The sequence below is a fragment of the Platichthys flesus genome, chromosome 17 (genome assembly GCF_949316205.1).
Source record: "Platichthys flesus chromosome 17, fPlaFle2.1, whole genome shotgun sequence".
Lineage (NCBI taxonomy): Eukaryota > Metazoa > Chordata > Actinopteri > Pleuronectiformes > Pleuronectidae > Platichthys > Platichthys flesus.
The window spans coordinates 10,941,803-10,956,298 of NC_084961.1; the positions used below are offsets into that span (position 1 = coordinate 10,941,803).

General features: G+C 40.8%; 3 protein-coding genes across 10 annotated transcripts in view; all 3 read left to right on the forward strand.

Moving 5' to 3' along the window:
- Positions 1–280: 280 nt before the first annotated feature.
- On the forward strand, positions 281–5,865 carry LOC133972006 (4-galactosyl-N-acetylglucosaminide 3-alpha-L-fucosyltransferase 9-like). Of its 3 annotated transcripts, none has more exons than XM_062409179.1 (3): positions 297–412; positions 3,059–3,193; positions 4,000–5,865. In XM_062409179.1, exon 3 carries the CDS (start codon positions 4,007–4,009, stop codon positions 5,126–5,128), a length of 1,122 nt encoding a protein of 373 aa, XP_062265163.1. In that variant the 5' UTR covers positions 297–412; positions 3,059–3,193; positions 4,000–4,006; the 3' UTR covers positions 5,129–5,865. The 3 variants fall into 3 exon arrangements, with proteins under 3 accessions (XP_062265162.1, XP_062265163.1, XP_062265164.1); XM_062409180.1 differs by having other exon boundaries at positions 322–412; positions 3,073–3,193; XM_062409178.1 differs by lacking the exon at positions 3,059–3,193 and having other exon boundaries at positions 281–412.
- LOC133972005 (4-galactosyl-N-acetylglucosaminide 3-alpha-L-fucosyltransferase 9-like) lies at positions 289–10,814 on the forward strand. Of its 3 annotated transcripts, none has more exons than XM_062409175.1 (2): positions 289–412; positions 9,046–10,814. In XM_062409175.1, exon 2 carries the CDS (start codon positions 9,046–9,048, stop codon positions 10,132–10,134), a length of 1,089 nt encoding a protein of 362 aa, XP_062265159.1. In that variant the 5' UTR covers positions 289–412; the 3' UTR covers positions 10,135–10,814. The 3 variants fall into 3 exon arrangements, with proteins under 3 accessions (XP_062265159.1, XP_062265161.1, XP_062265158.1); XM_062409177.1 differs by lacking the exon at positions 289–412 and adding an exon at positions 6,851–6,971; XM_062409174.1 differs by lacking the exon at positions 289–412 and adding an exon at positions 7,009–7,774.
- LOC133972003 (4-galactosyl-N-acetylglucosaminide 3-alpha-L-fucosyltransferase 9) overlaps positions 334–14,496 on the forward strand; it is a 29,070-nt gene continuing 14,907 nt past the window's right edge. Inside the window, exons 1-3 of one of the 4 annotated variants that reach the window (XM_062409168.1) lie at positions 334–412; positions 13,549–13,589; positions 13,753–13,800. Coding sequence is in view for 3 of the 4 variants with exons in the window: in XM_062409172.1 (XP_062265156.1) it covers positions 12,223–12,268; positions 13,549–13,589; positions 13,753–13,800 (135 nt within the window). In the remaining variant the exon portion in view is untranslated. Of the gene's footprint in view, positions 413–11,408; positions 12,269–13,548; positions 13,590–13,752; positions 13,801–14,496 lie in introns of those variants that run through there. The other 3 variants (XM_062409172.1, XM_062409167.1, XM_062409169.1) reach the window with 3 other exon arrangements.

Genomic DNA, 14,496 nt, shown 5'->3' on the forward strand with positions numbered 1-14,496 from the left:
ACCTGCTAACTGTTCAAATCACAAACTACACGCCGGATCCATTTCCCCCCCACATATTGTCTTTGTCAGTTTGAAGCCGGTACCACAGGTGTCACACTCCGTGGTTAAACAGTGGACTGCGGCTCTAGCTCCAGCAGCGCACTTGTAAAACAGGTTCGACGCATCCGCCACGTATCATTTCCTCTTTATAACCCCAGCTGTAACTTCCTGGTTAGAACACGCCGAGGCGAATTTTATTGTTCTACCCGTACTGAGCCACCAAATCGTGATCTTCGAGTTTTGATCGTCCAGCAGTGCAAAGCCGCCTTGTCGGGCCAGCAGCTGAGGGTTTCGGACTCCTCCGTTTCCCTGGTTGAAAAGTTACAACCGAATCAGAATCAGCAGAATTGGACACATCCAGCCTCGTGGAAAGGTGAGGGCAAGATAATTCACTGCAAGTTGATTGTGCTCTAGATTCATTTATAAACTACAGACAATCCAAGTGTTAGTCGCCTCGCCTGAGCTCAGTAGAGTTGCAAAGATATTCACAGATTCAGACTTCCCGGATCACTAAGTCATAAGCGAAACGTTGTTAAAGCAATAAAGTTGCATAATTGCCACCGTAGTAAGGTGGACAACGGGCCACAGGCCAGTGATCGTCAATATGAGTCGTCCTCCGTGATGGACATAGAACATTGGTGTCTATGTACAGCCTACTGCGGAAGCGTGCGCAGGGACCGTCTACAAAGTGTAACACCGAAAAGAGATATTACAAAAATATTCAATAACCTCATTGTAATACTGTATAGTCTCACCAAAATGACGTTACAGGTCCAGGAAGTCCCGCTGACTATGGTCATGGTCAAAGCCTGAAGCTAAAGCGAATATGTCCTAAGCAGAAATATTATTGATATGGATATTGCTATAATGTTTAATAACATATTATGAGGGAATTTATCATTATTTACTGAAACATGAGATTTCCAGAACTATCATGTATCTGCCAGGAATATCCTATTTAATGTTTCTCCAGCCAACCCAAAATAATTAATACATTTTTTCTGAAGTTTATTTATATATATATATATATATAAATAAACTTCCGAAACTTCAGAAAACATTATTATGTTTTCTTATTATTTCTTATTATTGCATATATTAGAAATGGTTTATGTGTTTACAAACCCGATAATCATTCTGGTTGCATAACACCAAAGTGGCTCCATACAAGCACTTCACACATTACACCACTATTAAGTAGAGGAAAGTTTTGAAATTATAAAGAAATGGGCAGAAATTATGTTCACTTAGTTTTAAACAAACACATACTATAGTTTATTTGGCTCTTAATGTTACATGCAGTTTAACAGTACCTTTGACAATGAGATTAGAATCTTAACTTGTGTGATGACTTTTGGCATTTGGCCTTTTCCCCATATGACTAGGGAATAATTCATAGATCTTGCTGAAAAAAATAATTTAATCTCAAAAGTAGCACCTGAGTAAATGTCTTTTCAGACTCAAGAAGTGATCTTTGAATTTCAATGTTAGTGGCATGATATAGTCCTTTTCAGCAACAGACTAGAGTGTCACAAGCTGCACGGAGTTTCACACCCTTAAAGATATCTGTTCCCTATTGCGCCCACATCACAGCCTTCCAACAAGTTTCACTTTGGTGTAACCTTACTTACAAACAAATACACATATAAAAACTAAAAAATTAAGGGACAAGAGTTAAATTAAAACCTCTTTGGAGGAATTGCTACTATTTCCTACAGCGTTGCAATTAGATGTACACCTAGGTGTTGGGCTTTTCATTTACATTAGTTTGCATGTATTCAAATCAGAGAAACCTGCCTGCTTTGTTTTGTGATCTGTGCTTCTGACTCAGGTGGTCAAGTGGCATGCAAGTAGTCTTCCTGTGTCACTCTGCAGAAAACAACAAAAATAAAGAACAATGAACAGAGACAGTAGATTTCATCAATACATGGAAAACTTTCCTAATGTGCTCATTTCAATTAACAAAAGAGTAACGATGCCAATTATATTATAACAGATTCCATTATCTGATTTCACAAAATCGTACTCAACAATGGGGGTGCCCAGGAACCTCAAGATGGGGACCCTTTCCACGCAGTCCCCGTCCATGTATAGCGGATTGGTGTCTGTTCGGACTCTGTGGAAGTCTGTTGTGATTTCTTTGGTTTTTGACGAGTTCAGGACCAGATTGTTTTCAGAGCACTATGTAGCATGTTTGGGACTTCATTCCCTGTAGGCGGTTTCGTCCCACTCACGTGGGAGGTAAATAGGCCGTTTTTTATCTGAATGCAGCAGTCACGCAAGAGTTTATGTATGGCTATCTATAAGTTCAGATATCTTGTTGGTGATGGATCTGGCATCAATGAGAAGAATTAGGGTGTTGGCGGTTTTGTGTGGCTGTGTGGCAGTCACAACATTATCCACACCTTCAAAAAGTGTCCGTTTCAGTTGTAGGCCTAATGAGGGTGTTGGTGAGCATACCTCTCCACCAAGCATGAAGGAAAAGGTAACAGCTTTAAGTCATAAACAATGCAAGATCTATGGCACTGGTAAACAATGGCTGTAAGCATGGGTAAAATTTCTTAAAATGGCCGATAATAAACTGGACTTAGGAATGTTTTTTGCGACTGCTTGTGTGACTCCATGTCAATCACATCATGGGAGTCCACCGTCTGTCAAGGGTTCTTGAAGTAAGATGTGTGCTCTGACCACTGAGCAAGAATAAGGAAATGAAAAAAAAAGCATCTTCAGGAGGAGACTTTAAAAGACCTGCACCTGCTAACTGTTCAAATCACAAACTAAACGCCGGATCCATTTTTTCCCCCCACATATTGTCTTTGTCAGTTTTGAAGCCGGTGCCACAGGTTTCACACTCCATGTTTAAACAGTGTATGCGGCTCTAGCTCACTTGTAAAACAGGTTCGAAGCACCTGCCACATATCATTTCCTCTTTACTCCCCGAGCTGTAACTTCCTGGTTAGGGCACGCCGTGGAAAATTTTACTGTTCTACCCGTACTGAGCCAAATTGTGCTCTTCAAGTTTTGATCGTCCAGCAGTGCAAAGCCTCCTTGTCGGGCCAGCAGCTGAGGGTTTCGGACTCCTCCGTTTCCCTGGTTGAAAAGTTACAACCGAATCAGAATCAGCAGAATTGGAAACATCCAGCCCCGTTGAAAGGTGAGGGCAAGATTATTCAATGCAAGTTGATTGTGCTCTAGATTCATTTATAAACTTAAGACAATCCAAGTGTTAGTCGCCTCGCCTGAGTTCAGTAAAGTTGGAAAGATATTCACAGATTCAGACTTCCCGGATCACTAAGTCATAAGTGAAGTGAGTCGTCCTCCGTGATGGACATAGAACATTGGTGTCTATGTACAGCCTGCAGCGAAACAATGCGCAGGGACCGTCTACAAAGTGTAACAACGAAAAGAGATATTACAAATATATTTAATAACCTCAATGTAATACTGTATATTCTCACCAAAATCACGTCACAGGTCCAGGAAGTCCCGCTGACTATAGTCATGATCAAAGCCTGAAGCTAAAGCGAACATGTCCTAAGCAGAAATATTATTGATATGGATATTGTTATAATATTTAATAACATATTATGGGGGAAATTATCATTATTTACTGAAACATGAGTTTTCCAGAACTATCATGTATCTGCCAGGAATATCCTATTTAATGTTCCTCCGGCCAACCAAAAATAATTAATAAATTATATATTTATTATATATATATATATATATATATATATATATATATATATATATTAGAAATGATTTTATGTGTTCACACATTGAACCACTATTAATGAGAGGAAAGTTTTGAAATTAAATAGAAATTGGGCAGAAATTATGTTCACTTAGTTTCAAAGAAACACATACTATAGTTTATTTGGCTCTTAATGTTACATGCAGTTTAACAGTACCTTTGACATGATGTCAACATTGTGATGATGTTTTCTTCTTTTCTTGCAGTTTCAAAATGGCTCCCATTTCCATGACTTCTTTTTTGCGGAACTTGCCTAAAGTGACCATTGTGCTGGCTGGGGTCACAGTGCTGTTTTTAATGTACTTTAGGTCTTTCCCATCTCCAAGATGTCACCCTTCCCCAAAATGGGCGACAGGGCATACAAACAAGTCACTGGTTGAAACCTCCCCGAGCACCATCGCAGCGACGAAGAAGCCTAACAAACCTATTGTGCTGCTTTGGTTTTGGCCTGATGACAAACAATTTGATTTTCAACTCTGCAAGGATTTAAACATCAACAGCTGCCAACTGACGGATGATAGATCCTTATACTCCGTAGCTAAGGCAGTTGTGATATTTCACAAAGCTATCAAAGATGACCTGTCCAATCTTCCCACCACGCCAAGGCCCAAATTCCAGAGGTGGATCTGGTTTAACATGGACCCACCCACCAACACACGCAAGATACCAGGCATCGAATCTGTTTTTAATTTAACCTTGAACTACAGGCGGGATGCAGACATCTCTGCTCGCTGGCAACTGACCTCCAAGAAGCAAATAGATAAGGAGTATGAGCTGCCTGAAAAAGATCTATTGGTTTGTTGGATTGCGAATGCATCTTACCTTAACACAAGCACAGAGGCTAGCTACAGCTACTACCGCGAGCTTGCAAAACACATAAAGGTAAACATCTTTGACAGCTTCTCTGCCAAGAACTTGAAGGGAGAGAACTATTTCCTAACTATTAGTAAATGCAAGTTCTTCCTTTCCTTCGAGGATTCAGTTCACCCAGATTACATCACAGAAACATTCAATGGTCCTCTTTCAGCAGGCACTGTACCAATTGCTTTGGGCCCACCTAGAAAAAACTATGAGACTTATTTCCCAAGTACTTCCTTCATACACATAAATGACTTCCCTGATGCCTTTGCACTTGCTGAGTATCTCCTCAAAATGGATGAGGATAATGCTGCTTATATGGAATACTTTCAATGGCGCCGATTCTATAATGTCAGACGCCATTTTAATGAGGAGAATCAAGAGTTTGCTCACGCTGTCTGTCAGGCATGTCGTCACATAGCCTTAACCAAAGAGTTTCGAGTTGTACGTGATCTCTACAAGTGGTACTTAATTTGATTCTCTTATTGTCATAGTGAACACAGTCTCACTATATTCTTGAGAATGTTATTATGACAGTTATTGTTTTGTTGTTTTCTGTTCCTGTTTTAGTACTTGCCTTCAAGACAATAAGTACAGCATGGGTCCCTGCTTTATTTTAATGAATTTAAGGTATGACATAATTTTCTGTTTGTAAATGTTTTCAAACAGTTTGATGAAATTGTTTAATAATTGTGTGGCCTAATACAACATGTTTGTTTTTTATGGCTGCCCTCACGGTTTTTCCCTACATTTAGATTTCATTTAGATTATTTGGCCTTGTTTAGATTTAGTTTCTTTCTGATTAATTGGTTGATTACTGGTTTCTTTGTTTTATTTTATTTTTTTCTGTGTTCTCTGGGCAATATGGAATATGGTTGACGGTTACTGTGCAATCCAGGTTTAATGGCTTGAATATAGGAGAGTAATGGCCTCCATAAACTAGAGGCCCTCCTCTTTCATTTCGTTGTATAATATCGCTTGCACTGACAATCCACCGTTGCAATCACACCAGTGTTGGGAATCTTAAAGTGTGCTTTGCTTGTTTTATGCATGATATTTTAGCATTGTTAAATTGGGTCAGGAGCCTTTAACTTCTCTCTTTTTAATCTGTTACTTGTATCAAGTACATGTACTTTGCACATGATCCTGTTCTGTTTGATCAGTCTTTTTAAGCCATTCGTATAATATTTGAATAAATTGTATATTCCAGGAATCATCAGCCTCCCGTCCCGTTTATTCTGAATATATGTGTGGTGAACCCAATTGGCATTCAACTGTCATCCTAAACTTTTTGACCACTACATTTAGAATAAAAAATCCAAGAGGATTCTCCCTACCCCTGTCTAGTGCCCCTGAGCATGGCACCATACTCCCCCAACATCTGCTCCCCGTGCGCCGTACATGGTCGCTCACTGCTCTGTGTCCTGCACCAGATGGGTTAAATGCAGAGGTTACATTTCCCTACCTGCATGAGTGTGTCTGTGCATGTCTCTGCATGTGTGTGGGACAAATAAATGTATATATTATCTTAATCTTAATCTTATCTTAATCTTAGTGCACATGAGTAGTCATACATTGGTCATTGATATCTTCTGTTGTGTAAAGTCTGCGGAGGAGTGGATCAAAACTAGTTTTGTCCGTGACACTGTGATATATGATTGTGCGACCTGCAACACAGAGTTTGGTGGTGGAGATTAGGGTTGAGCGAGTACAGCATTATCTGTATCTGTATCTGTATCTGTTAACCATATGAATTATCTGTATCCGTATCCGTACTCGAAGTGGGCGGGGCCTAACCCGGAAGTGGGTGTGATTTAACCCGGGAGAGGGGGTGTGTGTGTGTGTGTGTGTGTGTGTGTGTGTGTGTGTGTGTGTGTGTGTGTGTGTGTGTGTGTGTGTGTGTGTGTGTGTGTGTGTGTGTGTGTGTGTGTGTGTGTGTGTGTGTGTGTGTGTGTGTGTGTGTGTGTGTGTGTGTGTGTGTGTGTGTGTGTGTGTGTGTGTGTGTGTTTGAGTGAGTAAAGGCCTAATTATAGTCCTGCGACTGCAACCACGGAAGGCCACGCAGCTGCATCGACGGATCCGTTTTGGTTTATGCTTCCTAAACGTGTTGCGCGTGTTGCAACGCAATTCACCGCCAGAACACTAGGCAGAGTAACTTTTTTTTTCGAAAACAAAACACACAAAGAAGAGGCGTCTTCTTCTTCGTCGAATGTTTATTTACATCGCCACTCCGGCTCCTCATAGCCTATTTCTGGCCGACAAATCAGCCAGTCAGTGACGGGTTATACAAGTGGTCATACTTTCGGATCTCTTCTGCCAGGTGCTCTTCTATTTGTTCCATATTCGTTCTTCTAAATCTTCCGTGATTTCCGCGTATTGTGGGGCATGAAACCGGAAACTAGACTCCGGACGGGATGTAGTCAGCCGACCAATCACAAGCCTTGCGAGCTGTGTGAGGCTCGCGTCGTTTTGTCGTATAGAAAAATTGGCGGACGCACGCAAGCCGCCAGAGGGCTCGAAAGGGGCGCGTTGCGTGTCTTGCGTGCATGCGTGCGTCCGTGCAACACGAGTATAATTTGGCCTTCAGATATGCTCCTCACAGGCTTTCTCTCTGACTCTCATTATCTGATTAACATACACACAGACACGCATAACCACTCCACCTAGTTAAACCTGTCCCCGCCACCAGTCGTAAATGGTTTCAGAAGAAGGGGGGGCTGCTATCTCTTCACAGGCTTTCTCGCTGACTCTCATTATCTGATTAACATACACACAGACACGCATAACCACTCCACCTAGATAAACCTGTCCCCGCCACAAGTCGTAAACGATTTCAGAAGAAGGGGGGGCTGCTATCTTAAGGCGTAACAAAAGCATGCATCAGCCTTAATTTATTATAAAACCTCGCTGCTCCCCCTACTCCTGGTCTGCTATGACAGGAGTCAGGAGAAGCGTGGTTTAAAAATGTTGGCAGTTGACAGTGTTCACATCTAATATAACTGGTTTTACTTGTTGGGTTAGTAGGCAGGGCTTGATACTGTCAGAACAAGAGGCGGTACGATATAGTGTATGAACAATTTACAAAAGCTTGCCAGTAGCAAATTCAGCACTCACACAGGAAAGGTAAGAACATGTTTTTTATTCAGTTGGTGTTACTGTTCTGTAATCTATAATATTTCTATCTCATACACACATATTAACCTATAATCAAGTGAATATTGAGTCAGTATTTTCTACTATTTGTCTGAAGATGAACAAACTGTTATGAATGGATACTGAAAGAATAAGTTAAGGGGTAAATCAGACTGGAACTTATAATCATGAGAAATATTAAATTATATGTGGATCCTTTTTCTTATGAAGAACATCTGAATATTTTGTTTTTACTTCCATTTATTTTATAAATAGCCACAGTCAGTTTATGTTATCATGACCTGTAAGGAGTCCTGTCTGAAATTAAAGATATTATTTAATTAAATTAGGGGGTCGTAGTAATGTGTATTTATTTAGGATAATAAACTCTCCTCGGTGTGTTTGCAGCTCTATTGTAAAGCAATAATGGACACATGGAAATACATCTATTGTTCTTTCTATGTGCCACTATTTAACATGTGTACAAGGGATGTTTCCTACTGAGAAGTCATTGCGAGTAATCCATCAGTTGTTTAGGAGAGAGGGTGGGGGGTTGAGTTACTGGCCACATTGCCTGAGACATTGCTATGGAGATAAGTTTGTGAGATTTGTTAAGGTTTGTTTTTGAAACGGTAGAACAGGTTAGTGTTTGGCCTCTAGGCTCTGACTTAGTCACTCCCCCTCATAAGATTACATGACGTTATGGATCTATTTGTGCGCCCCCACCACCAAGGTGTGGCCATTCTCCGTAGGACCATTGGTCTGCAGGAGAATATACTACCTAGCGAAGCTGCCACGTGCAGACCTTGCATCTCTCAATGTGCGCCTGAGGGGAATATACACTACCTCGTGAACTTGGTTTTACTGCAAGCACAGCAAACCCAGCAAACCACCTGATATGCAACAATACCATTTGGCTGCAAAATGTATATACAAATTAAAGCATGTCGGTTGGAGATAACCATCTGATAGGCAACAATAGTAATAGGCATAATATCCAGTCAAATTATTCAAAGAATCCTACAGAGTCTAATGTATTCCTGAAGTTTTTTAACAATAATTGGCTGGCAATATATGCTTTTTAATTCAGCCCCACGCACGCTGCTTAAATGTGAAGCTGGAAAATCTGAAGCTTATCAGGCTTGTTGTGCCTAGATACAGGTGCAAAGCTGACTGTATTGACAAATGGTCCATTAAAGTACTACAAGTCATGATGTTGTTATCAAAGAGGTGACAATAGTTTTTTTTTGTTTCTTCCGCAGATGAGAGGATCTTCCAGTCAAATGCTGTGCCTGGCAAACTTAGCTATTTTGGGCCTTATCTCCTGTGTTATTTCTTTATTTGTATATTTTGAGCCTCAATCCCCTTTGTGTCTACTTACATCTACATTGGGTAATGGAAAAGTTAATGAAGAGGCACCATCTGACAACCCCATCGTTCTGCTGTGGACCTGGCCTTATAATGCGAAGTTTGATTTCCAAATCTGCTCAAGCTACTTCCACGTTGATGGCTGCATTCTGACTGATGACAGGTCATTGTACAGCCAAGCTGAGGGAGTCATCTTCTACCATAAAGACATAAACTGGTATTTGGAAAACATGCCCAAGGAGCCACGTCCATATTTTCAGAAGTGGATTTGGTACAATGTGGAATCTCCCACGAACACGGCGAAAAAAGGAGGTCTGGAAAACCTGTTCAACTTAACACTGAGCTACAGACGAGATGCTGACATCACAGTGAGGAATGAGGTGACGATCAAGGAGACAGAGACAAAGGAGGAAGTAGTGCTGCCCCTGAAGGACAAACTGGTTTGTTGGGTTGTCAGTAACCACGACCCAAATACTGGAACATCTGTTAGAGACAAATATTACACAGAACTGTCCCAACACATAAAGGTTGATGTCTTTGGTACTGGTTTTAATGGGCACCCGTTGAAACCTGAAGACTATTACCCCACTCTTGCGAGTTGTAAGTTTTATCTCTCATTTGAGAACTCGCGGCACGTGGACTACATAACAGAGAAGGTCAATGGGCCCCTCGTGGCAGGGACCGTCCCTGTAGTTCTGGGTCCACCAAGGGAAAACTACGAGCAGTTCCTTCCCAATGGTTCCTTCATTCACATAAATGATTTCCCTGATGCTAAAGGTCTTGCAGAGTTTCTGCAACACCTGGACAAGGACCATGAAGCATACATGAGTTACTTTGAGTGGAGAAAGTACTATGAAGTCACTGCTCATCTTTTGACAACGAGCAATGAATTCATTCATCCTATCTGCCTCGCCTGTGGCCACATCGCAAAGTACAGAGAATACCATGTTGTCAATGATCTTTATGGGTGGTACTTTTCATGAAAAGTAAAGTGAGAACATCATTATATAAACTAGAAGATATACTTTGAATTTGTGTGATTGGTTTGACATTATAAAGAGTAATGAAAAGTAATTATTCAATATAATTCATATGGTAACAGTTGATATTATCAAACTGGAGCTGATGAAAGAAGTGTGGCAATACTTCTCTTTTTTTGAGTCACTTTGAGTTGTTTTGAATACATCTAGACAAATAAATAAATATTCAAATCTAAACATAGGTTTTATACATTTTATTGGGGTCATTTGAAGGATTATGTCATATTTATTATTGCTTTGTTTATAGATACCTTAATTGATGACTTTTTAAAAGACTACAAGTGAACTTCCAGTTTTCTATCCTGACTTCATTAGGCTATTGGTTGTGCTAATGAGTAGGTGGGGCATCAGTTGCATGGATCCAGCTGAATAGCTGCACACTCGCATTCAAATCAGCTATCATTTTACAACTCTAAGGGACAATCCTGTGCTTTACACCTGCTTTACACTGTTTTGATTTAAAATTAACTCGCCAACACCATTTGGTGGGGAGACATCTTGTTGAACAGAAATTATGCTATTCGATCTATATAAACTATGTATGAGCATCCTTTTGGCTTCTTTGCAGTTTCTCCCGAGGAGGTGTATGTGTTTTATAAAAAAATAAAGTGTGAGCCTCCAGATGTTTCGTGGACTGTCTCTGCCTGTGAATGTCTGCAGAAATTCTGCAGAAGACAGCATGTGAACACAGCAGGGGATCCCCCGCTGGATTGACCACTAGTCAAGGTTGGTCACGCTACTAACAAGGGATTGACCAGAAATTAAAACAACGTACTGTCAGTGTACTGAAAACAAAACCATGTGATCTCCGCAGGGGAATACATATGCACCTGAGTCCTGTGGAGGATTTGTTGCTGTGTGATCACGACTGAGCAGAGAACCTCCCGCTGCGTTGTGCACGTGTGAGATGAAAAATCAAGAACAAGTTTGAACCCAATTAAGCAGAGGTTCTCTGTAGGGCAAGTCTAAAAGAGTCTTTAAGCGATACTTATGTGAGATTTTGAAATCAACAGTTAAAAACGAAAACGACAACGGAAATTATTCCAGGGAACCCATAAAAGTGATGAACGTGGCTGTAGTTCAATGCTTTGCGAAGTTATTGAAGTCTGCTTCTCGTCAATGATAATGGAACTTCACAAAGGATTCAACTGCAGCCAGGTTCATCACTTTTATGGGTTCCCTGGAAACATTTCTGTTGTCGTTTTTGATATTGCAGCGCGTTTCGGTATTTGTGTGTGTTGTGACTTTCTGCAGCTCACGTATCGTTAACATGATGAAGCTGTTTTCTTAATTTGCTAGTGTTTTTTTTCTGTTTGCAGATTTTTTTTAATTTTCAGCGCCTTGAGCTCTCTTGGCCACCGTAGTTTAACCTGAAGAATACCAGTCACAAACATTGAATAACCTTTTTTGAAACGCCCTTGTTGGTCAGTTAAGGCAATGGACTACATTCCCGAAATTCTGAGGTGTACTGAATACACCATGGCCACCGTATCGGCACCATGGACTGCATATAGACTGAAAAAACTCATCAGGAAGGCAGAGTCTGTGGTTGGCTCTAAGCTTGTCACCCTGGAGGAGGTGGTGGAGGTGAGGATGCTGGCAAATCTGCTGGCAATCATGGAAAATCCCTCTCACCCTCTCCACAAAACACTGGACAAGCTAAGGAGCAGCTTCAGCCACAGACTCATTCAACCCCGCTGCTCTATGGAACGATACAGGAAATCGTTCCTCCCAACCGCAATAAGACAGTACCTAGGCGGTTGTCTAGGGCGCCATTCAGAGGGGGGCGCCAAAAACTGCGCAGAGCAAAAAATAAAATAAAATAAAATATTTTTTTTTTTTGCTAGGCAGAGTTTTAGGCGCCCCCTGCTCTATGTGGTATGGCCAAAAATATTGTATTTAATTACTCTGACAGTAATTTCAGTAGTTTCATTAGAGAAATCAGTAAATGACAGCAGCACTCATGTGGAACGTTTGGCGCTGGAGCAGTTGCACCCCGTACTGTCAGATGCAGTCTGGATGAGGAAGTGAATGCTCCGTGTCGTTCCTGCTGCTGCTTCCATCCTGTATTCTACAGGTTAGTAGTGGGTGAGAGTCACCTACGTTAGCTCCTAAAGCCTCGCTTGATCACCACGGGTGTCATTGAGACGTGTTGACTGGTAAAACTTAGAAACTCCGCAGGGCAGTTAGGAGAGACACTCGCGCACTAGGCGGGCGGGGCTACATTCGTCTGTACAGGCGTTTATTTTACCTGCACGTCGTCTTGCAGGCGCGTCGCGATAGTATATTGTTTACTTTACAGTGTTTAGTTCAGCTCCGACACACACAGACTCTGTAATTCATGTATTGTTATTGTGCCTTATAAAGACCAGTTATAAGCTAATGTTCAATAGGTCTATATTGTAAATGTTTATATTTCTTTATGAGTGATGATGTATATTAAGGTGTTTGGAGGAAAGAGACACCATAATAATTGAATGTATGTTTTATGCACTTAAAAATGCAGTTACACTCAAAGAAATGCTTGTACTTGAAATTGTGTTTAATTTGAATAAGATGCAGTCTGGATGTGGAACTGAATGCTCCGTGTTGTTACTGCTGCTGCATTCATGCTGTATTCTACAGATATACTTTGTTGCTGTGGTATCAATTTTGGGACACATAACATGTATCTCCAACCAATACTTTGACATTAAAAAAATGTATCTAACATTAGGGTAAAATGAGGCAAAAATTGAGGTACGAACCTCCTTGGTGTTGTCAGAACATGCTAGCACATTGAGGCGTATGGTTAGAGTGTGTGTGTCCAAGCAATTTCGACGAAGAAAGAAATAATTTTATAATAAGTTTTCATGGGGGGGGGCGCCAGGAGTGAAGCTTGCCTAGAGCGCCAAATGTGCTAGGGCCGGCCCTGACTATTACCATCATCTTGCCACTGCACCTTATCTACCTATTTATCTTGTGTTTCTGTTTTTATTCTTTCTACCTCAATATTTTTTATTTTATTCTATTTTATTGTGTTTTATTGTATTCAAATATGCCGGCTGCTATGACGACTTAATTTACCTTCGGGGATGAATAAAGTAATATATCTATCTATCGATCGGCCCAGTGGTTTTACCGTAAAACCCAATGTGGACGCGCATTCGTTATTAAGGTCGTGGGCGTGTTTTCTCTCAAATGTAGCGGGTGTCATTTGTTCTCCAAGGACTCACCTGGTAGAATTTATTGGCACCTCCTACAAAACTTGATCGAGGAATACGAAATATCCACAGGAGTTGCTGTCTTTCCCGCGGTGTTTGAACTTACAAAAATAACTGATTTCTAATATCTTCATTTCAATTCCTCTTTCCACAGCTTCCTTTTTTCATCCGCACCTGAGGCACCAGCCTGCACCGGTGAGTGTTTTCTACATACGCCCTGATTCGGCAGCTAACCGTTCAATCTAAAGAATGACACGTTGAAAAGTTTGTTTGTGAACAACGTGTGCAAACAGCCGGGGGAAACAGTGTCTGTGTGGTTTTGAGTCTCTGGTTGTGTGTTTTTTAAACCTGTGTTCAGGTGGCCGATCACCGGACAGAGAGACCCAGACCTGATTCTGTCGGGAAGGTGAGAACGTGTGTCTTTTCAGTGGTGATCTTGGTAAATACATGATGAATAAATTACATATGCCAAGTAAGTAGTTTGTCTTAGCTGATGGCCTGTGCTGTGATGCCTTAATTATCAGTCAAACTCGATCTATATAGCATCATTCATTCAGGTCAGGGAAGTTAAAAGTGCTTCACAATTGACTGATAAACCACCAATTAGACAAAGCTAAATAAAAATTCGACTTTAAAATATAAATAAGTCATTTAAGATGATAAATTTATAAAAGATGGAAAATCCCCAGCACACATCTATCACCACGAGTGAATGCTTTTATGAAAATAGATGAACAGCGTTGCTCTCCTGTTGCAGGTTTATAGCTTCTAGTATCAGATTACGGTTGGACTGGCTGCTACAGTGTGGCCTTAAATTTGCTTAAAAAAGCCGGGTACGTTAAATCCCACTGGACAAGCTGCTAGGTGACATGGCGTTACTTTTACATTCATCATATTGTTACTGCTGTATTTACATTACACTTTTATTATTGGAGTTAAACTTTTTTATAATGGTTTTTGAAAGTCTAGCTACATGACATATTCTGATCAGGATACAGGAACACAATGCACATTTTCTTATTCAATGGAGGTGGACACTAGTACATAGTGTCCACCTCAGACATGCACTGCACGCCAAATAATTTCAGGAGATTATCAGAAG